This window comes from Galendromus occidentalis, unplaced genomic scaffold (assembly GCF_000255335.2).
Source record: "Galendromus occidentalis unplaced genomic scaffold, Mocc_1.1 scf7180000077451, whole genome shotgun sequence".
Taxonomy (NCBI): domain Eukaryota; kingdom Metazoa; phylum Arthropoda; class Arachnida; order Mesostigmata; family Phytoseiidae; genus Galendromus; species Galendromus occidentalis.
The window spans coordinates 1,124,384-1,146,107 of record NW_003805439.1 but is presented as its reverse complement, the minus strand read 5'-3'; the positions used below and the strand labels follow the sequence as shown (position 1 = coordinate 1,146,107).

The 21,724-nt window shown below is 50.8% G+C and overlaps 4 protein-coding genes across 4 annotated transcripts; 3 read left to right on the top strand and 1 right to left on the bottom strand.

Annotated features, from left to right (window-relative positions):
- The first annotated feature begins 1,017 nt into the window (after positions 1-1,017).
- LOC100903224 (alpha-N-acetylgalactosaminidase) lies at positions 1,018-2,983 on the top strand. The gene is made up of 7 exons (XM_018639711.1): positions 1,018-1,266; positions 1,404-1,578; positions 1,665-1,842; positions 1,943-2,031; positions 2,161-2,322; positions 2,394-2,591; positions 2,672-2,983. The coding sequence occupies exons 1-7, from the start codon at positions 1,019-1,021 to the stop codon at positions 2,957-2,959; spliced, it is 1,338 nt and encodes a 445-aa protein (XP_018495227.1). The 5' UTR covers position 1,018; the 3' UTR covers positions 2,960-2,983.
- A 1,038-nt stretch (positions 2,984-4,021) lies between these two features.
- On the top strand, positions 4,022-5,340 carry LOC100904041 (mRNA decay activator protein ZFP36L3). The gene is made up of 2 exons (XM_003743765.1): positions 4,022-4,258; positions 4,553-5,340. Exons 1-2 carry the CDS (start codon positions 4,152-4,154, stop codon positions 4,926-4,928), a joined length of 483 nt encoding a protein of 160 aa, XP_003743813.1. The 5' UTR covers positions 4,022-4,151; the 3' UTR covers positions 4,929-5,340.
- Positions 5,341-10,806: 5,466 nt separating this feature from the next.
- LOC100902129 (uncharacterized) lies at positions 10,807-15,416 on the bottom strand. Its single transcript, XM_029111604.1, has 10 exons — positions 15,353-15,416; positions 14,872-15,099; positions 13,660-14,749; positions 12,692-12,999; positions 12,392-12,584; positions 12,034-12,241; positions 11,771-11,942; positions 11,380-11,670; positions 11,107-11,301; positions 10,807-10,943 (listed from the first exon to the last, which is right to left on the bottom strand). Exons 2-10 carry the CDS (start codon positions 15,008-15,010, stop codon positions 10,807-10,809), a joined length of 2,733 nt encoding a protein of 910 aa, XP_028967437.1. The 5' UTR covers positions 15,011-15,099; positions 15,353-15,416.
- A 118-nt stretch (positions 15,417-15,534) lies between these two features.
- pn (exopolyphosphatase prune) lies at positions 15,535-17,290 on the top strand. The gene is made up of 3 exons (XM_018639703.2): positions 15,535-15,694; positions 16,031-16,167; positions 16,258-17,290. Exons 1-3 carry the CDS (start codon positions 15,586-15,588, stop codon positions 17,248-17,250), a joined length of 1,239 nt encoding a protein of 412 aa, XP_018495219.2. The 5' UTR covers positions 15,535-15,585; the 3' UTR covers positions 17,251-17,290.
- The last annotated feature ends 4,434 nt before the right edge of the window (positions 17,291-21,724 follow it).

Here is a 21,724-nt window from a genome sequence, read left to right as displayed (position 1 = left end):
CTTAATTGGAATTTCGTATCCTTCTCGTTTTTTTAATTTCGTCCCGAGGATTGTTCTTCGAGTATATAGAAGTCAGAATGCACGATATAAATAGGGGCAGCCTTTTCAGATCAGCCGCACGATATTGGAACACTGGCGGTATTGGAAACAAGCTCGAACAGCTCAGGGGACGCAGTGAGCGTCCAAGAATCAGGGACCCCATAGAGAAAGTCGGTGACTTGTGATTTTCCTCGGTTTCTGTGCTCACCACTGCATCTCTGTTTGCTGGGGATTCCCGCCTAATACCGAGCGAGCTCGCGAAAATCGGGGTTCTTGAAGAGTCGCCAGCTCGAGGTTCGGTTATCGTCGGCGAATGGGATCGTCGGGGTGCTGACTGTGAATATGGAAGGAGAGTGAGGTCCGCTCTCCGTCGGGTGAGACCCGGCCCTGTTTTCTATGCGAGTAATCCTTGGCTTTTACCTTTCCCGGATTCGGAGAATCAGAGGATCGGGATTCTCGCGCGGTTCCGCTGCTTATCGCATAAGCTGGACACTCCCAGAGTCGCGATGATTCTCCTCACTTGGCCAGAAGGGGCCATCCGTCAGAAACTCGGGTAGCGGACACTACCCTTTTCCTCGCTACGCTCCATTGGTACGCAATGCTTGGAAACAGGAGTTTTCGTTTTAAAAAAAAACCCTCTGAAGCTGAAAAAATGTCGCAGGTCCTTTTTCGAGGGTCGGGCCTCGCTCAGCAGCGCCCTACGCTCCACGGAATCGAGTGCGAAGGATGCTTCTCAAGTGGAAAGGATGCAGCAAGGGGACTTGTCGACGAGCGCGGCATTGGTAGGGAATCTTGAATCCATCGATCAAAGAGAGCTTGTTTTCCCGGGGGCATTAGAAATAATCCCCGTCCCCGATAAGCTCTCGACACCTTGTGCGGCGGTCGAGTATAAATCCGAGAAAGCATTGGCGCTTCTTATTCTTGATCGCTTCTTCGATGCACAAAAGGTGAGCAAACCCGAGCTTTCTCTGCTCCCGGCATGCCATCTACGGAAATCCTCAGAAGCTGGTTTTCGGAGCAGAATTCGCGAACTCAGAGCAGTGTTTTTCTTCGATTGCCAGAAGCAAAGATGTGGATCCGAGATAGCATCGCCTTGTTGGCAATAGCCGTTCCGCTGACTGCGGCCTTAGACAACGGTCTCGCGTTGAAGCCTCCCATGGGGTGGATCTCATGGGAACGATTTAGATGCGAAATCGACTGCGATCAGTATCCGAATGATTGCATCAGGTAAATCCGAAGCTGATCCCCTGTCTAATATAGAGTCCGAGGTCGATCGAGCGCCCTTTCGACCTCCAAGATAGTGCACATGGAGCAGTACGGACGATGACAGTCATATTGGTTCGCCACTATTCTCTACTCTTCAGCGAGAACCTGTACAAACGAATCGCGGACGAATTGGTGGATGGAGGCTACCGGGACGTCGGCTACGTCCATGTCAATATCGACGACTGCTGGGCCCTGAAGGAGCGAGACTCTAATGGGCGTATGGTTGCCGATCCCAAGCGATTCCCAAGTGGCATGAAAGGATTGGCTAAATACGTGGGTTCACAGCCTCGAATGTAGGAGCTGACTCTCCCAGCAGCCGTCAGTTTCTGAGACCCTTGTCAAATTATTGCCATCTCCAGATGCACGATCGCGGACTCAAGCTTGGGATCTACAGCGACGCTGGCAGCAAGACTTGCGCTGGATATCCTGGGAGCCGAGATTACGAGGACATTGATGCCCAAACATACGCGGACTGGGATATCGACATGCTCAAGTACGATGGATGCTTCATCGCCAACGAGGCCGACATTCCCAACCGTAAATCATCCAAACCTCATCTGGATATCGAATCTCTAAAACTCCTTATGGGCTGAATCGGTCATCAACTCCTGCCTGATGCATTTTCTCACGTTTTCAGTGTACATGAAAATGACTCAAGCCCTGAACAAGACGGGCAAACAAATTGTTTACTCCTGCGAATGGCCACTTTATCAAAAAAATACGGAAGTGAGTCTTTCTGATTGTCGGACTCCACTCGTGATTCTCGGCGAGAGGAGCTCACGCAAAGGAATGACGGGTACCGAGGGATCTTCACGACGAAAGCGTTCCACGACAAAGACAACTCTCTCATTCCAGCCTGATTGGGGGAAGATTGCCGCCTCCTGCAACCTCTGGAGAAACTATGACGATATCGCAGACACCTTCGAATCGGTCAAGAGAACCATCGACGTCTTCGTCAAAAATCAAGACCTTTACGTCAAGCATCAGAAACCCGGAGCATTCTTCGACCCAGACATGGTGAGGCTCCCAGGGAAGGCTATGTGGTGATCAACGCGCTTAAGCACCTGACACGGAAGTCATGATTCCAGCTCATTCTCGGCGATTACGGTTTGAGCAAAGACGAAGCCCGAGTGCAAATGGCGATATGGGCCATTTGGGGTGCGCCTCTCTTCATGTCGAACGATTTGGCAAAGATCGATGAGGATTCCAAGAAGCTTCTGCTAAACAGAGGTGTCATTGGAATCAATCAGGACCCAGAAGGCATAATGGGAAAAATGATCAAACAGGTAACGATACTCCGAAGAGACTCCATCGCAGGCGAGGGAGAGAAGGTGGATCCACCGAATCACAGAAAATTCTATTGTAGGCTCGCGACGTGAGAATCTTTGCCAAGCCCATTCTGCCGAAAAGCGGAAGCTCTTATTCATTCGGATTGGCTCTGATCAACCTCTCTGATGGCGGTAATCCCCAACGAGTAAACCAGACCGCATCGGAATACGGTCTGACCGATCCCCGAGGCTACCGAATCACGGACGAGTTCGATAACCTGGAACTCGGGATCGTGAAGCCCGGGGATTTCTTGGCGATCGACGTGAACCCATCGGGAGCAAGACTCCTGAAGGCGGTCCTGATGTTTTCTACTCCAAAGGAATAAAGGCATTTCTGAGCGAGCGTTTTACTGGAGCAAATCGGGTTCTTCTCGCGGAAGGATCTCGAGCGTCCGTAGGTCGATTAGACCTCTAGGAATAGAGCTCACTTCTGATGGTAAATTTCGAATTTTCGAATATTAAGCTCTTCTCCGTTGAATCATTCTCCATTACCTCCTGAGCTCGGGACCCACCCGGTGTAATGAGAGTCTTAGCGGAGAATCACCATATGTCTGGAAGGGAAACCGAAGTGACTGACCTACAGGTGTTCGGGGAGGTCCCAACCCATGTCTCAATCCCTTCTCTGCATTACCTGACTCAAGAGAGCTCGAGATCCAAATGGCATGCGGGATTCCCGGGTATACGATGGGAGTACGCCGGCCTAACCTAACTTCTTCTCAAATCAAGCCTTTTCTGTGTGGTCCATTTGTGCCGAGTGTCCTTAGCACTTAGCACTCGAACCATGGAGGCAGCGACGCGGAAGAGCGAAACGAGAGTGTGACGCATTCCCGTATGAGGCACAAGGAAAAAAATGCCGATGAATACAATATTCCACTGTAGTATGTCATGTCCGAAGAGGCTCGGAAAGTGTCAATCTAGGCCGAACGCTTGCACAGAACACTTTCGGCCATTTTTCCCGATCCTCAGGGGTTGGTCACCCCTGAGTCGGTGGTGATGAGCTGAGATCTCGATCTAGGCTCATCAAGCGATTGTTGTCTTCTAATCGAGAGAACAGCCGGTGCCTCTCGGAGTCCCTGTGCGAGAACGGAGCGTGCTCCGCTAGAAAGGGGACTTGGGCCTATCAGACGCTAGGTGATGATGCTGCAATATATAGGTACACCGGGTTCCTGGGCGTTGCGCCCTCGTTTACTCGCCTCGAGCCGCGGAACGAGCTAGCCGGGAGATCTACAGTCCCCGATTACGCTCCGGAGGGGGGACATGTTCTTTGCACAGTATGTCACGCTGCTCCCGCGGCTCCAGAAGTAGCCGGGCCGGCGGATGTGCACCACTTGTCGTGTGACGTGCGTGCGTTTCGGAGAAATGCGATCCTCTCGCAACGTTTGTCTGCTGAAAATCAGTTAGACCGCAGATCGCCGCTCGAGCACCACGCTTCAGACTGCGCGTGAGGTGAACTCAAACCCTTTTTCCCGGAGTTGCACTGTGTGTCAGCAAGGGTGGTTTGGAATTCATCAGTCTACCATGGGAAAGAAGTCACTTCGATCCGAAGGCACGCACGTATTCCCATCGGGGATCAGAGCCGTCATAAGTAAGGGCCGGACCAGAGCGCACCTCACGGCCGAGCAGAAGTGAGTCTGATTTGATTTTTTGAACTCGTCGACGCTGTGGTGTGGTTCCGCGTTGAAACTTGCGAGACCCTTCGACGACCGTCGTAGGAGTTTCTCCGAGACATGGCGTTGCTCACTATCTAGGAAGAGATCCTCAAAGGTGATATGTTGCCCGAACCAAGACGAAATTGACGAAAATAAAATGAGCTCCGAGCTCCCGTCCGGAGCCCTCACTTGAAGAAATCAAAGATCTTCCTCCCGCTGTGACTCCGATGGGGCCCGTGATGTCTAATGGAGCGTGTTCCTTTCTCGCAGAAGGAAAACTGAGCTCTGCCGAAACATTTCTGAGAGCGGATCGTGCCAGTACGCGGAGCGATGCCTCTATGCGCACTCACCCGATGAGCTCCGACAACGTCCAGTGAATGCGAAATTCCGTACGGATCTGTGTAAAGCTTTCCACGAAGAGGGTTTCTGCGGGTACGGTGCACGCTGCAGCTTTCGGCACGAGGTCCCGAAGAAGCAAAAAGACATGATTGAAGATTCGACGAAGACACTCGAAGAGCTGTACAGGGTTTTGCCGAGGCTTTGGAGATGGAGGAACGCTTCTAGTAGTCGGTCGAGGATATCCACATTCGCGAGCAAGCAGTTCTCCGAGCCATTAAACAGCACAATGGATATCATGGAGCAGTAGCTAGGCTTCTGCCTCTGATTCCGGAGCGTCGGGAAGCTGAGCCCCGTCATTCGGAGTCGCGCAGAAGATCCAAATTCACGGATCGTTCGCGTATCAGAAAAAACTCTAGATCGGATCAGCAACGTGGTCAATGAATGTACATGACAGGGACGAGCCTTCCGAGAATGATCGAATAAGTTCATCCGTTTCGTTCTCGGGTAGTTCTGAACGATTGTAAACTGTGTTCCTAAACTCTGCCGCAAATCTCATAGATGCAAGGGCGCATAAAACTGATTGCGGGACTCCTACCACGAACGGAGCAAAGCAAGCAACGTGGTACAGTGGAGAATGAGAAGTGCGGGGAAGCAACCGGCTCTCAGCTTGAAGAATAACAACCTGGGTTCGTTAAATAAAGTCTTAAGATGGTTTGAAGCATATCCTGTCTTTTTATAACCGGATCAGTATGAAACTATGGCTCACTTCTCCTCTATTTCACCTCAAACTGAACCATGGACGAGCGCCTACCAGGGGCGGAGCTCAGGGTCAAATACTCTCGAAAGTTTTCTGTTCGAGATGCTCGAGCTCCGGGGTCCGAGGTGGCAAGTAGTCGGATTCGTGCCGGAGTGTTCCGGGACTCGGCGATCAGCCTGCTCAGAAATAGTATCTTCCACATCCAATCCAATTGAAGCCATTTCCGACCCTTGATGAACTTCGGCTCATGTACCAGACGCTGCTTTAAGGTTCTCGGAGCAAGAGGGAGACTACTAGTGAAACTGCCGGAGAATACGAGCATGCGATCATTCCCGCACGGGAATGATTGAGAACTCCTGATCGAGGGGACTCTCTATAAACCAGTCCGACAAGTCCGTTCTCGGCACTCGAAAGATGATTCCGGGTTCGCGGCCTACCTCTGGAAATGGGGAAGACCGTGGGCAGTATTCCCAATGGAGTCAATGCAATCAGTATAGTTGAGATGGTTCTCTAAGAATGCGCGTGTGTCATACACGGATTCGAGGGGGTGAGGCCTCTAGTGCTGATGCCACACCGAGAGTTCCCCTCTTGATAAAGTCGAGTCCAGGGCAAATCATCATCTAGGACCCCCCTCGACTCGCTGCTGGCGAATGACGTTGAAACAAGTCAAGGACTCAAATTCCTGTTCTTTCCCAAGCCGGCTCACGTTTGAAGCTTAGTTGCACGTATAACGTTGAGAACTAGCTTACGACGACGAAGCTCCTTGAGTTCTATGAATAAGAGCACACGCTATTGAATAAATTCGTTTCCCTCAATAGTCATCATCTGGTTCGTTCCTAGGGGTGATAACCGTCCACTTAGGGACACGTCATTTGGCGCGGTCGACATCCCGTTCCCGAATCATGGCTTTGTTCGAAGAGCTGCAGGAGACTCTCCTGAAATTGCCTTGGCCATCAAGCAACTGGCGGACAAGCAGAACTCTACGAAGGAGGCCGCTACTTCGACCAAGATGCTTACTACGGCAAGTTTGCTGGGAACGTTCTTATTCAAACCTGAGCAGGATCTTGCGTTCAAGACTTGGTTCTCGCGTAACCAGGCGTTAGGGCCAAACGAGTATGCCCGTCTACTCAGCCGGATGTCACCCGAATTACCTGAGTCGAGAAGCTACGAAGAGATTCAGGGAATTCTTCTGAACACATTAGGGCCCTTCAAGTCAATATTCCGGCGACGGCATGAAATCTTGGAACAACAAGCTCCCATATCGGCTCTATCAAACCCGGAGGAAATTGTCGATTAGGCTAACTGGAAAGGCGACCAATTCGAGTGGAGCAGTCTAATCGGCGAGATGTACAAAATCTTCTTGGCGATCAAGTATGCCGCCGGCCCAGCTTTCAAGAACCTGCGAAATATCATGCTCTAGGCCGTGGATGAGAAGCCGAAGTTGACCATCGCGGAACTACGGTAAGTTCTCATCAGTTACGCGACGCGCAGTCGCGATTCAGCCATCGAAGGTTTTGATTCAGATTAAGGGTCGGCGTCAATCAATAACGTGCATCAGAAGCCGGACCGCCGTCGCAAGAGACCGGGCTCCAATAAATCAAGCTCTGGTCCGACTACCCAGGAGCATTCTGGTCACTGTTCGAGTTGTGGAGATCCGCATGCGCGTCGTGATTGCCGTTTCATAAATGCGAGATGCAATTTCTGTCGACGGAAAGGCCATATAAAAAAGCGTGAAGGCTTCTTCAGCAGAAGTCGTCCGAAACTTGCAACTCCGCAAGAGCGTTCACGGTTCATCAGTCGACGAAGCGGACCAAACTCGTGGAAGGCCGTTCCCGGAGTTCTGCATCAACGGTGTTCGACTGAAGTTTCGCATCGATACGGGCGCAGATCTCACAACGGTGGGTGTAGATTTATGGAGACGTCTCAATTCTCCTGAACTACTGTCGATGACCTACAGATGCACGGCCGTCAATGACCACCTCCCCAAAGTTCTTTATCGCCCAGTTCGCGCTCGTCGGTGGGTCCAGCCCTGCTCTGAAAGATCGCATCCTAGTTCTCGAAAATCAACAGAAAGCCCAGTCGGGGTGTAAACCAGCTTTCGAGCTTTTGAGATTGCTTCTCTCTCAGAGCAAATCAGAACTCCAGCCGAGTGGAATCGCCGCTATCCGGATGTTTTCGAGGATGGTCCTGGACTCTGCACCAGAATCGTGGTCAAACTGGTGTTGAAGGAGAATAATTGTAGACCGGTTCACTTCCAAGCTCGTCATGTCGCACTGCCGTTTCGCGAGGCCGTCAACGAAGAACTGGATCGGTTGTTAGAGAACGGAGCTCTATCTACGGTGGAATCGTCAACATGGGCCAGTCCGATTGTCGTGGCACGGAAAGCCAATGGGAAAATTAGGGTCTGCGCGGATTTTCTCGGTCTCAGGACTGAGCACTGCCCTGCAAGACCTAGAGCACCCGATACCGAACATGGAAGAGATTATGACGCGTTTTTCCGGTAATCGAGTTTTCACGCAGCTGGATCCTTCAGACGCGGACCTTCAGCTGCCGTTGGATCCAGCGAGCTGTCGCTGCACCACGATCAACACTCATCGCGGCCTCTTCCAATATAATCGCTTGGTCTTCGGTTTGAAGACAGCGCCAGCGGTTTTCGAGCGCTCGATGGATCAGACTCTCGCCGGCCTGGATGGTACGTCGACTCGACCGCGCGTCCTGGCACGACTACAGCAGCGGGGTTCCCCACTCGGACTCGCAAAAAGTTCATTCAATGCGAAGGGGGTGTAGTACCTCGGCCTGATAATTAACGCGCAAGGAATCGGTGTGGATCCCCAGAAGATCGCGGCAATTCAGAATTTGCGTCGTCCGCGCAACGTCTCAGAAGTTCGTTCCTTGCTGGGACCGATCGACAATCACGGTCGCTTCGTGGACCAAGAACATGATCTTAAAAGTGAATTTGAGGCTCTTCTGAAAGAACCTTCCCGTTTCGAGGGGATCGCAGCTCATGATGAAGCGCTTGCCCAGGTCAAGAGAGTGCAGACGGGTCCTCCTGCTGTCGCTCACTTCGATCCTCGCCAACAGCTCATTGTGGCGGCCGATGCTTGCGATACAGGCATAGGTGGTGTGCTACTCCAGCGATATCCCGGGGGCTCTGAGAAAGCAGTTTTTCATGTTTCTAAATCTTTGACATCGGCTCGAAAAAACTACAGCCAGATTGAGAAGGAGGCCCTCGCTCTGATTCGCACCGTGGAGCGATTGTGAAGAAGATTCATTTGGGGACGACTCTTCCGCGCGACTGACACGGAAGGTTTGAGCAGCCGAACGGAAGCGCGATTACGTTTTTGGGCCCTAAGGTGTGTTGGGTTCGACTTCGAAATAGAACACGTTCGAACGACGGAGTTTGGACACGCTGACGCATTGTCACGACTCATCCAGGACGTTCGTACGGACGCGCAGAGCAGTGGTACGGAGGGAATCATTGCCTGAATCGAGGTGCAAGAGACCGAGATTCAAGATTTGGTCGCCGTGGTAAAAGCATTCACACCCACCGGAGACAAGATTAGTCTAGCGACCGAGAGTGATCCGATGCTCAAACAAATGTCTTGTCGGCTCAAAGAAGGTTTGTTGAAGGCTGACTTCAAGGACCCGCTTTTTCGTCCTTTCGCTCAGCAGGCTGAATCTTTGTGCTCAACGGCGGGAATCATTCTTCGTTGTGATCGAGTTGTTATCCCGACACACCTGTGGAATTCGGTTCTGAAGAAGCTCCACGTAGAACACCCAGGCATCGTTCGTATGAAGGCCTTGGCGCGTTCACATTTTTACTAGCCGAACATGGCAACGGATATAGAGGCTTTGGTGAGGTCGTGCAGTCATTGTGCACAAACCGCAGAAAGCCCCATGAAGGTTCCTCTTGCTCCGTGGCCTGATCCAGAGAAACTGTGGGTCCGCGTCCATCTGGATTTCGCTGAACCGCAGAAAGGTAACTCTCTCATTATAGTGGTGGATGCCTTCTCCAAGTATGTGGATGCTGCTTTCTTAAAACCGAGTTCAAGCTGCGAGCTCGTGAGACATCTGCACGTAGTTTTCCGTCTCTTTGGAGTGCCAGAAACTTTTGTTACGGACAACGGTCTGCAGTTTGTGTGATCCGAGTTCGCTGAGCTTTGCAGCAGCTTCAACGTCATCCATCTTCGGTCCTCTCCGTACCACCCTCAAAGCAATGGTCAAGCTTAAAAGAAGGTCGGGACCTTGAAACGTTCTCTCGAAACTCCCGATCAGACATCTCTCGATGAAGCGGTGGCTGCGTACAATCATACGCCGAACCAAGCGCTCGATGGGAAAATTCCCGCCGAGGTCTTTTTCGGTCGGACTCTTCGTTCCCCGTTCGCTGTGTTTCGATCGTTTTCCGGAGCAATTCCACGTTGTCCAGGGAAGTTCAAGGCAGATTTCTGACGAGCATTCGTCCCGGTCCCGCTCTTTCACCAGAGGGGGAGGAGTCGTGGAGGGCTTGAACAGGGAACGCAGAGTTCCGGTGGTCTTCATAGAGCAAGTGGGAAAAGCGATGGCTCATGTGAAAGTCAATGGGAGAGCCGTCAGGCGTCATTTGAATCAGTAATGGAAACCTCGAGTCCTGCCGGCTCAAGCAGAAGGTGAAGAGGAATTCGTGCCCAAATCTCAGAAAGTCGTGCCAACTGCCCCTGACATAGGAGTTTCCCATTCTGCCAGTTCTGGGCGCTCCGCCAATTATTCTGAGCCGTCGGAGACTTCGGAACAATTAGCTGTGCCCCCCGGTTCCCTGGCTACGGTTGCAGAGCCTCTACTTGCTATTCCAGCTCCGGAAACTCCCACAAGCCGCGTTCAACTCGACCGCACTGATAGAAAAGCAACCGATTACTCGGTTCTCGCCAATAGTCATCGTCTGGTTCGTTTCGGGAGGTGTTAACCGTCCACTTGGGGACACGTGATATAACAGGCTCGGGTATATCGGATCATCCTCCGATGTCGAGTCCCGTGTTCGGAGGACCCCCGTTTCAGTGATCCCAGGGCTTCATTCTGCATCGGGAATACTGAGAGTTCACACGGGTCCTCCCCGCGCATGGAGGGGCTTCTCTTGCCGGTGAACTCGAGAGATTCAAACTGAAAAGCGTCGAAAGCAGGAGAAAACTGAGGATTGATAAAACTCCATGCCGTAATTTCCTGTTTTGTCTCACCGGCATGAGACATGAATCGGCCGCTCATTTTGGACTAACAATGATTGGCTCAGGGAGACCGTAACAGGTTTTCTCGGATTATCTCCTGAAGCACGAAAGTTTATTGACAAATCTCAATATAGATCACAGAGTACTTCGGTCAGCCCTCGATGAAGCTAGTCTCCGTTTTGAGGGACCCACAATAATCACAATATCATCGATAACTCATGTACAATATTCTGTCATCCGAGAATTCGGGCGACATGTTCTAGACTCTGGTTCTCCACTGCAGCACTCAGATCTGGCAGGTTCGAATAGCGCTGTAACCATTCCTGCAAACAATCCTCTCGGCTTTCGACGTCCGCCGCGTCTAGGCGACCTTAAGAAAGATTTCTCATTATTCCGGTGCCATTATTCTTGAGCTTCGCGTATATCATGAGACCTTGGCGGTTGGCCCCAATACAGAGCTTGAAAGCGAGTTTCTGAATTCATTGATACGGTATAGCGCGTCAATGGTACTCAAGGTGTACGTTCGAACCCACCATTCTGAATATCGATTGTGGTGGCCTTCGTCGTCTCCTCGAGTGTTCGTGAGGCCGTAACAATGTCATTGAGGAGCTCGAAATTTTTTCGTTTAGCAGCCCGGTTCATCTCCTTCAGGTCAGGGTTTCGCTGCGCCTCCGCTGCTCGAATGTTCCTTCCGACGGCTTGTTCGACAGCTAAGAGGCTGTCGCTGGCTGTGAGCAACAGAATCACTGTTGATGGGATCCCCTCCGAAAATTTGTTCCCGTCAAAAGAATGAAATATTTTCCTACCGATGACATAGCGCGTCTCGTTGAGTTCCATCAGAGCTCGTCGAAGACTAGCTCTCGCTTCCAAAGCATTCTCTTTCACAACACGGAGGAGGTCTGATCGTTCATCCCGCAGACTGATATATTTCAATTCCCCTTCCCTTAAACGCGCGTCGGCTTCAGAAAGCTTCTCCCGCTCTCTCCTCAACTCGTCCTTGAAGTCTTCCTGAATCTTTCTTTTGAGATCAAGGACCCCTCGCAGAGTCCCCAAATCTTTCTCAGCTTCGTCAGTTTCCCTTTCCCGTTGAGTGAGACCTGCAAGAAACAGAATGAAGATTCGTCGCGGGATAGTAGGAGTTGTCGATTCCGATCTTGCGGCGATCGCAAAACAGATATATCCGCGGAATTCCAGTACCCTCGAGCTCGTCCTGCAGTTTCGCCAAATTGTCGAATGGCTTCATCAATCTATGCTGCTCCTCACGGAGATTACATTCTTCATTGAGCAGCTCGCTGAGTTCGGATTCCACGCGAGAATATTCGAGGTTTATGGACTCTACCTCATCCATGCTGAGACGCTCGACGAGCACCTTAACAAAAAGAATCCCGCACCGTCATCCTCGCTCATAGTGAAGGCCAGAACATAACTTCTGAATCGGAACTCCCGCCAGCCCCACTCACGAGAGAGTTCAAGTCCGAGTTTATCCTCTCTATATCCGGAGCCTCCACCTTTTTTTCGAAATGAGACTGCATCGCTTGAAGCCACTGTGCTTTCGTCCAAGGAGGATTGAGTCTCTGATCCTCCCTGAAGCAAGTCTCGACGAATGTCGCAAGCCTATCACAGTCGCCTTCGCTGATGTCTCTACAAAGCGTCAGGATTTCGGACTGACTGCAACGAGAAGCGTTCGAACATGAGGTCGATCATCCACAACATTATGGCTCCGAGTGAGAAGGGGGCGAAAAACCTAATTGGCTCAATCCTTCCGCTGCTCGGAGAGAGGAGAGTCACTCCACTCAGTCAGTCATTTTCCTAACAAACCTGAAATGATCTTTGGTCTGATAAATTGTCAGCCTCAATGCGTCAAGTAATTCACGTTCCAAGTCCACCGGGGAACTAGACTGCCTATCCGTGGCGTCCTTCCAGCGGTATTCTTTCGTGGATTGCATATTCGAGTTGAATAGCTTCACCAATATTATACGTCCCGGACAATCAGGAGTGTAGCATGCAGAACCTGGAGAAATGTGTTCTCAGTCTTTTTTCGGAATCTCCCCGTATTCTGTCATCGAAATCCTCTGTATGTGTCGGGGACTAGTTCACGCCCACGATGGTGAAACTCACCTAATCTGTGCTTATTACCCCCATCGAGATCCTTTTGGACGACAATCTTCCAGCAGTCCGCGTGAAAATTGAGAAGACAATCACCTCCACAGGTCACTTGCGCGATACCATTGAATCCTAGGCTGCTCCGGAAGATTCCTTTCAGATCACAGCCTTGTCGGCAGCACATGTAGTCGGCTCTCAAGGGATTCCGGAACGTTTCTTTGAGCTGTTTAACTCGGCTAGCATAATCCTCTTCCGTCGAGGGCTTCAAGAAACCTCGATCGAAGGGGATCGCCACGAGCTCGAATCGTGCCTTGTCTAAGAAGCTGGGACAGGATTCGTTGCTTATAGCATGAATATGGAAATTTCCTTGACCGCGGCATGTAGAGAGAATATAATATAACCTAGGTAAGTCGCTCGAGAGGCTCATTCAATACGAGCGCTGAAGCCCACGTGAGAGCGTGCTCAGGATAGGCCCAAAGACGATCTCCTCCGATTACGTGATATCGTTTGGGACGCAGTTCCCGAATAGGATAGTGTCATGATTCTGGGTGGGTCTTGCTTTTCGGAAAATGGATCCCTCGAGGGGGGAGGATGACCGCAAGAAGATAATATGAGCGCTAAATGATCCTCGACTGACATGGAAAACTCAGTGCTGCTGGAAGTCCTCGTCAGATGCGGACTTTCCCCGAACCCGGAGCAGTAGAATGATTTTTTTTACGGAAATGATTCAAACGCTTCAAAGACGCTTCTGCGAATTCCGACGTCGAGGGCGCCGGATGGTGAGGCAGGCGTCTCAGGATCTCATCGAACGCCGCTCTTTCGGACATTTGTTGCAATAGAGACCTTATCGATTTTAACGTCACATACTGGACCCGAATGAGATTTGTACGCTCGGCTACATGATGTGTCAGTTTGAAGGCAGTGTCGTCCATGAACCCGTCGGACGACCCAATGAAACTCCTTTTGGAGATTTAGACGCTCACCTGGAAGCTTCTGGATATGAGGATAGCCGGACACTCATTTCCGCGAGCCAGTAATTAGCAATAGGGTGCTTGTCCGCCGATGCCGTAAGGATGCGCCGAGCTCGTTTCAGGAGATCTCGATCGTTTGTGTGACTGGCGGCGTAACCCCAAATCAAATTGCGGCGCTCCGTGTCCTCCCTCGTGGCCCCGGGAATCGCGAGATTATCGAGCAGAGCGATCGCATCAATGAACTGGTTGTTCGCCATTCTATAGGCGATCGCGTTCCATGATTTGATGTGGTCCTCCTCCACGGAGGCTTCTTCATCTTCGTCAATGCTTTCCCAATCCTCGTCGTCATCCCAGTCTGCTACTGCCTCCGAGTTGGGGTCACAGCGCGCTTGGTCTTCGAGCCACGATTTTATTCGGTCGACATGCGCAAGTTCTGAGCAGACAGCGAGGATTCGGATCAGGGATTTATAATTTTCCTTGTTCTCGGGCTCCATGACGCAAAGGGTGAATGCGAATCGACGTCGTTCATTGTTGAGATCATCGGAGACTAGGCTTTCGAGTTTTTTTCTGAGAAATAACGGATTAATGCAGTCCGTCAGAGTCAATCGCTTCAGGAGGCTCGTTCTCTTCGCAAGAGCTGCCGGGTTGGCGGAATTGTCGCACAAATCTTCTCGGAACGGCTCCGGCAGGTGTTTGTAGCCCATCCATTCCTTCCACCGATTCGCAGAGGTTTGCCACATGGCCGAACAGAATAACACACAATAGGAGAACTCTTCCACGAACATCCGCGATTTGTTGTTGAAAAACTCGGAGAACATCACGAATAGTCGGGACGTCTGAGGCTTCATGAGAAGCTCGCCGACCAACTCCGAAAAGTCGAAATTGTTTTTGTAGCGGAGAAGAGTTTCCTGTAGCACCACGACGAAGAAAACCGAGGCATCACGCAGCAGGAATCGTTCCCAGTCGGTCTCGTCCATTTCATAGGAAGTCAAAGCTTCGAAGTTCCGGAAGTTCTCAACGGACATCATCACGTGCAGCGCTATCGACTTCTTATTCGATAGTGCTCGAAGTAGCTTCAGATGCTCCCCTGCCATCAGCTTCCCTGCATCAGAATTCCAATTCTGAGTACTGCAGAACATCGACGTGGATCGACAGAGAAATTGAAATAAATCTTCCTGCCCATTTCATCCCATCCTGGGTAGGTCTCTAAAGCTAGAGTTTTACCGTGATAGTCGGCAGTCCCAGCTTGACGTGCGATTCGACTGAACGTGCAAGTGACGGACTCGAGCAAGTCTTCTCTGAAGAGTCCTGCTTCCGCGGCCAGAGACGGCAGATCCTCGAATTCCTTCACGAAGGGCCACATCCTTGTGCTCGATCGATCGATGGGGTCAGGAAATGGGTAATGATCAAAGCTGACGGAGCATAATTCTCCCCCGCATGTGGATTTGCGATCTGTAAATTGATCCGAATGAAACCAATCTTGAACCCCATGATTTCCATCTCAGGCGAGCGCATGCTTAGGGACTGAGGCACCAGGGCTTCTGCAACTCCTCCACGCAATGACGAAAGCTCCCACCGCGCGGAGAACTCTAATTTCGCGGTGGCGAACTGGCGACTCGGCTACCTTTCGATTGGTACCTTATGATAATGGACATAAGCTCTCGTAGCGCGCTCTAAGCTATAAATCAATCTCACTCAGACTCACAATCGGCTCCTGTAGAATATTACAATCGAGCTCGCGAGGCTTTGGTCGACGCCGGCACCCGGCGCTTTCTGCGAACGGTGACCGCGTTCCACGGCGAATCCCAGGATACGTCCGACGGAAGTGAAGCGGCTCTGGGATCTCGGGCGTTCGAAACCCTATGTTGTTTCCCTCCTCTTCTCCAGCCAAAAATATTTATGTTTACTGTCAATTGACGATTTTACCGCCACTTTTGTATGTTTGTTCATAGATGCAGTCTCTTTCCTCGCTTGCTACGGTCCTTCGTGAGCTTAGGCAACGATTTTCCGAAAAATTCGCGGTACTCCCGTCCTCGCCTCCTCTCGCGTGAGTTCAGCTTGATAGATGTTGTGGCTTTGGACGGGGCTCCTAGAATAATTTCAGGCCTATATTCCTCTAGAGCAGTCCTAATAAGTCAGATGTCTCTCGGATGCGAAAATGATTGAGTGGAACCTCCTCTCATAGAGTTATTAGTCTCCGCGTCTTCAAACACGTATCAAACGGAGCGAAACCAGTGACGAGAGCCATGAATTCCCGCCGTGGCATATTGAGGGTCGTAAAATATCCGGAGTTACATCGCGATAGCGAATAGATTGACGGATGCCAGTGCGTCCACTGTCGAGGAAATACGGGAGGAGTCATTCCACGCTTCATTCCTTTTAGAGGCAAACGGGATGAGTTTCCAGGAATACTTGACCTCCTTGAGAAAACTGGACATCAAAGGCACTGACAGTCAACGGAAGCTCCATGTCGTCTTAGGCAATGAGTCTTGCGACCTGGACTCTGCGGTCTGCTCCTTGGTGAGTATCTAGAGGAGCCCGAGCCGCGGCCCAAAAGTCCACGGAGTATATCCGCTGGTGAAACCATTCTAACCTATTTTTTTCTCGAAGGTTACTGGATACTATCTTTCAAAGACGAATAATTCTACCGTGTTGCCTGTATTGAGCGTCCCTCGATGTGACTTCTGCCTGAAGACCGAGGTCCGGTGCCTTCTAGAGGAAGTCGCCATCAGCTCAGACTCCTTGATTTTCCTCGATGACATCGATCTCGCGGATCTCCAACGACGGAACCTGCTCGAATTGACGCTCGTCGATCACAACGTGCTTCCTCATTTTTTGAAATCGTTGGAGGGAGCGGTCGTACGAATAATTGACCATCACAAATGGGAACGAGAAAACTCCCGAGGAATCGAGAAAATTTGGGCGATGACCGGTTCGTGCGCAACGTTAGTCGGCGAGCGAATGATCTCCCATGGGAAAGATATTTTGACGCCAATTGTGGCGAGATTGCTCCAGGCCGCCATCATTGTCGATACCGTGAATTTTTCGGAGTCAGCGAAGAAAACCACCCCACAAGACACCGCGGTCTTTAACGAGCTGCGGTCCACTTTCACGCCTGAAGTCGACTGGAGCGCTGCTTTCGAGAGGTTGAAAAGAGCCAAAGAGGACATAAGCGCCTTGAGCGTTTGTCATCTCCTAAGGAAAGACCTTAAAATTGTTAGAGAGAAGATCAGTATAGCGATTTCGTCTGTGCCCGCCGCTCTCGACGAGTTCCTAGCCCTGCCGAACCTCGACGAAGAGCTCGAATGCTTCCGAAAGCGCGAAAATGTTCACTCTGTCGTTGTTATGATAAGCAAATGCTATGGCGATGAGCTCCGACGATGGTTGGTCATTCTAGGGAATGATACGCGTTTGACAGACACCGTCGTGGAAAAACTCAAAATGTTCACAAGTCCTTCACTTCGATTGGAAGCTATCGACACTTCGACAGGCCCCTCCCGTCGTGGCCCTTTTCCCATTTCCGTCCTCCGTCAAAACAACGCTGAATGTTCGAGAAAAGTCGTTCTTCCAATTCTGAGGGAACTCGCTGCAAATCATTCCTGAGACATGGGACTTGTGCCTCGAATAAATCACGGTGGCGGAAACGATCAGATCGACTGTTCCAGCTCATGATGTGTAGCTCTGATTTTCTCTTCACTCAAGATTTCGACATCTGACCCTATCTTCGACGCGCCGACGCCGTGCTGGACCATTCCTTTTTTTCTCAAAGTCTTTTAATGAGCTTACGGGAGAGCAATTAGCGAGACTCTCCTGGAGGGACTGGAACAATCGATCGGGCCTCCTTCGAAAAAAGCAGTCGGGCGCCGGAAGAGCTCGACAGATTCAATCACTTCCAATCGGATAGAAACCGACTTCGGTCCCGTTGCCATTAGGACTTGTCTGGCTGTACCCCCGTGGGTCGCATTCAAGCTGTTCGTTGGGAAGGAGTTTTCTCTAGAGGTGATCCAGTTTGCGCTCAGAACAGTTGCCCCAAAAGGCTGGAAACAGTATCGAACGTGTGGTAGGACCGCTGACAAGAAGATCTTCCAGGAGGATCTGATGAAATGACTGATGCTCGAGCCTAAACAACTGATTCATCTTCAGCTGCGTCGCTGCACGAAGGCAATCGTTCGGCTAGAGACTCACGTCGACATGATTATCGAGAGGATGCCATCGATCCCCGAGTTCGGAATGGTTGAGATTGCGGAAAAGGATACCTATGTACATCCGACGAGGGGCTTCCACGTGCCTAGATCGTCAATGTTTCCCGAGTGATTTTTTTCTGATTTTCAAGGTCGTATCGAGTGAGTCAGTGGAATCTGCGGTTGCTGAATGTAGTCGATTCTCAGATAGGTTATTCCCGAGAGAGTTCGTGCTGAGAAGGAATAGGAGAGATACCGCACATGCTCGGATAGAAACCGGTTTCACATTTTCAGTTCAGATAAGGCGTCGGCGCGGGTGTCGAACATCATCAGCGCACGGCAGGAAGGGCATCAAGCTCTGACTCTGCTGGGAAGTTCCAGGTCCTCCGACCGGAATCATTATAGGGGAAAGCGGAGACCTTGGTAGCTATCCACGATATCGTCCTCATTGGCTCGCGAACCTTTCTTCACCGTTCCCGAGACCACATGAGCGGAGTTTTTAGATCGACGAGAATCCTCGTACAAAAAAACAACGTATGCGCCCGCCTCGGAATACGGAACGTTGTCGATGGATCAGCCTGGATTAAGATCTCATTATGCAAAGGCAGAATCTTCGAATTTAGAGGCCCGCATACTAAATTAGCTTGACTCGGAACCGAAAACCGAAGCCAAATAAGAGTTTCTTAAATCAATTCAGGTGCTGTAACGTTGTTTGCCTAGCGCCAAGCTCCGCTCCGAATCCCCCTTTGCCACCTGCTGCTCCAACAGCTTCCCTCGGAACGAGGGGAAAGGTCCTCGCCGACTGGAGAAGCCTGCCTTTCCACATGGAGGAGGCAGGCGCGCTCAGAAGACTCGCGAACCGCCAATGAAAGGGTGTCAAGTGCACTGTGCCTCGCTTTATTCGAGTCACCATTCCTCAGAGGATTTCTGAACGACAACCATGAGCATTTAACGAAACAAGCTTCTCTTCGAGACGACAGCGGAAAGTTCGTCATAGTTCAGGGAATATTCGTCGACACACAGGAGAGGGCGACGAAGGAAGGTGAGTGGAAACGAGGACAAGAGACTTTCTGTCAGGGAAGGGCGCGCAGATAGCTCGGCTCACATTTCCTCAGTGAAAGCGAGATTTTTTAGTGGATTCTACTCATTCTTCCGGGAAAGGCCGAGGGAGTACCGGCTCGCGTCAAGCTCGCACCTATCTGAAAGTCGAGTCCGGTCGGAGACCACGCATCCCTGGGTCCTTAAAACCTCGACGATGTCGGTCGAATAGGGAATGAGCCTCGCGTCGGGAAGCGCAATGATGCTGAAGTTCCCTGGAGCTAAGCCCGGCTTTGCTCGGTGAATCCGCGTCCTTTCGCTGCCATTCGACTTACGTAATCATTGCCGTCCGCCACCGCCCATGATAGAACATTCGAGTCGAGACTTTATATAAGGGGTAAATGAAATAATTCTGTTTGTATTCCCTCGTTTGAACCTACGCAAAAGCGGGAGGATTTCACCATTTGCCTCCGCTGCCTGAAGCCTCCTCAACAAGTACTGGATCATTACATGCGATTTGGTTGCTCCCCTAGCCGGTCTCTTCACACACGTCCATTAGGCTACATATATTTTGTGCTTTTGTTGTTGACTGTTACTGAGCTCCTGTATGTCAGAGCGATGGAGGATAAATGGAAGAGGATACTTTCCATTTTTCATTCAACAATAAGACTTGTGTGCCATTTTTTGTCTCTCAGAAAATCGTGAACAATCATCGAAACGCCGAACTACGACGCTGTCGCGGTCAAGAGCGACCGGGTCGGCTCTAGTTCTCGGACTCCCATTCCCTTAAATGTGCCTCGATCACTGATGTCGGGGAATCCCTGCGATTTTCTATCTTCTGTTGCGAATTTACAACATTGAGAGCCCGTGACGAAATTCGACGAATCTGCTGGACGAGCTCCTCAAACTCACGAATTTCGAAATCTCTGTTTCTGTTTGTTTGACGTCTCGAGTAGTCTCGATTGGTGCATCGAATTTCGAACCCGACCGGGAGCTGGTTCGGTAGGTTCCTGAAATGTATGGATTTCTGTCTCAGAATTGATCGTCTCCGACGCGCGACGTCGGCGTCGCCGACGGCCCTCGAATCTGGTGTATGGTCCTTCCATTTGCTCAGTTCATAGAGAAAACGACGGAGTCGAGTCGCTCCTTGATGTGAAAATCGATTCTCTCGAGCCGGAATAAAAGCTACTTTCCCTCCCTCTGAACTATCGATACATCTTGATTTTTGGTGCCGCGGAAGAAAACGACCCACCGAAAAAAAACAGCGCGGGTATATAATGATTTCCGATCGAGTCTGCTCCTCGAGCTTGAGCTCTTCGAAATTCAGTCCGAGAAGGATTCTGATATACATACGGCGTACCTGCAAATCCCACAATCAATATCGGCTCTTGCTCAAGACCCTACGGAGTACCACCTGGCCGTTGAGCCTGCTCGTGTTGCGTTGTCGCCGACGTTCTGATAATTTCCTCCATCGATCCTCGGCTATACAATCGCATTCTGTGGATCCGTTGCCGAATATCTTTCGTTTTGTGACATCGGATAGCTTGTGCTTGTGTCTCTTCGGAACGGCTCCCGATGATATTCGCCATCGAGGCTTCCGAGCTAGTGTATGCTTATTCAGGGCTATCTGTCTATGGGCTGCACTGAGACCACGACACAATGGAGAACTGACGAGGAGACCTTGCCGGATTTGTGTGCGGCGAGGTTGACTGCGACATAGTTCCGTGAACATGTTTTCATCCCTATTTGTCTGGACTGGTAGGCGCGGCGCGACTCTCTCAGTCGAGAGATTTCTCTAAGGAGTCTTGTTCTGAGCCCTGATTAGGGGCGGAAGTCTCCAGCCTCCTGTTCTGAAGCAGCAGATGGGTAGTTGTCGCCAACTATTTATCTTCTTTAATTTTGACAGCTGTTGCCGGTTGTCGAAAACATCCAGTCGTGATAAGGGTGACTTGATTTCACTCCCTCCAGAGAGGAACATCACGGTCCTGCTTGCTCATCGCTCGTCGGCTCACTCGCAGGAGGGAAACCTCCTGCCCAACTTGGAAACTCGAACGGGCGTCCTTCCCGACCCACCCAACATGGGTCTTTTCCGACTGAGGATCTGGCTACTTAGGATGGACAGTGATGGGAGATCGCCGCTATTGATAATTCATTGGAGGAGAATTTCTAGCGACGCGCGACGCTTTCGCAGGTCGCCCGGGTTTCAGAAGTTGGTGCAGTTAGGCAGTTCGGAGAATCGCTCGTTAAGACATTGCTTTTTATCATAATTGCTCCCAGCCGCAAAGAGATGTGTCTGCCGTAGCTTAGGGAAAGAATCTCATCATTGGTTTTCGCTAGTGTCTGTTCTAGTCATGAGCGAGAGATTCGAATTGAACTGAAAAAATCGCACGGGCACGCCGTTGCGATCCTCGAAAATCTCCCGAAATTTGAAGCATGAACTCATTTCAGGTGACGCAGTAAATATCCTAGAAGCGGACCGCGCGACCCGCGTAAAGCACGCTTGGGTGCCTTGTTCACCTCCGAAAGCAATTTCCACGCTCAGGATGGTTTGAAGGGACACTATTTTTCAATCGCCTCAAATTTTCTATTACCTACGTTCCATCGAGGAGTCACGGGACATTTCCTCCCGAACCAAACGCACTGAGGATGGAAGCCAATGAGAATATGATGAAGAGGTTCCTCAAGGAAGCCAAACGAAAATGCCTCGATATCGAAGATCCTGAAGAAGGTGAGTGATTGTCATTAGGAAGACCTCAGTCGTCAGTCCACGATTGTCGCATGTCTCTGGACACTCTCATGAGCCTGAGAGATATGTAATGAGAATCGCCAGTCGATCGAGCTACCTCTGACATGAGTGA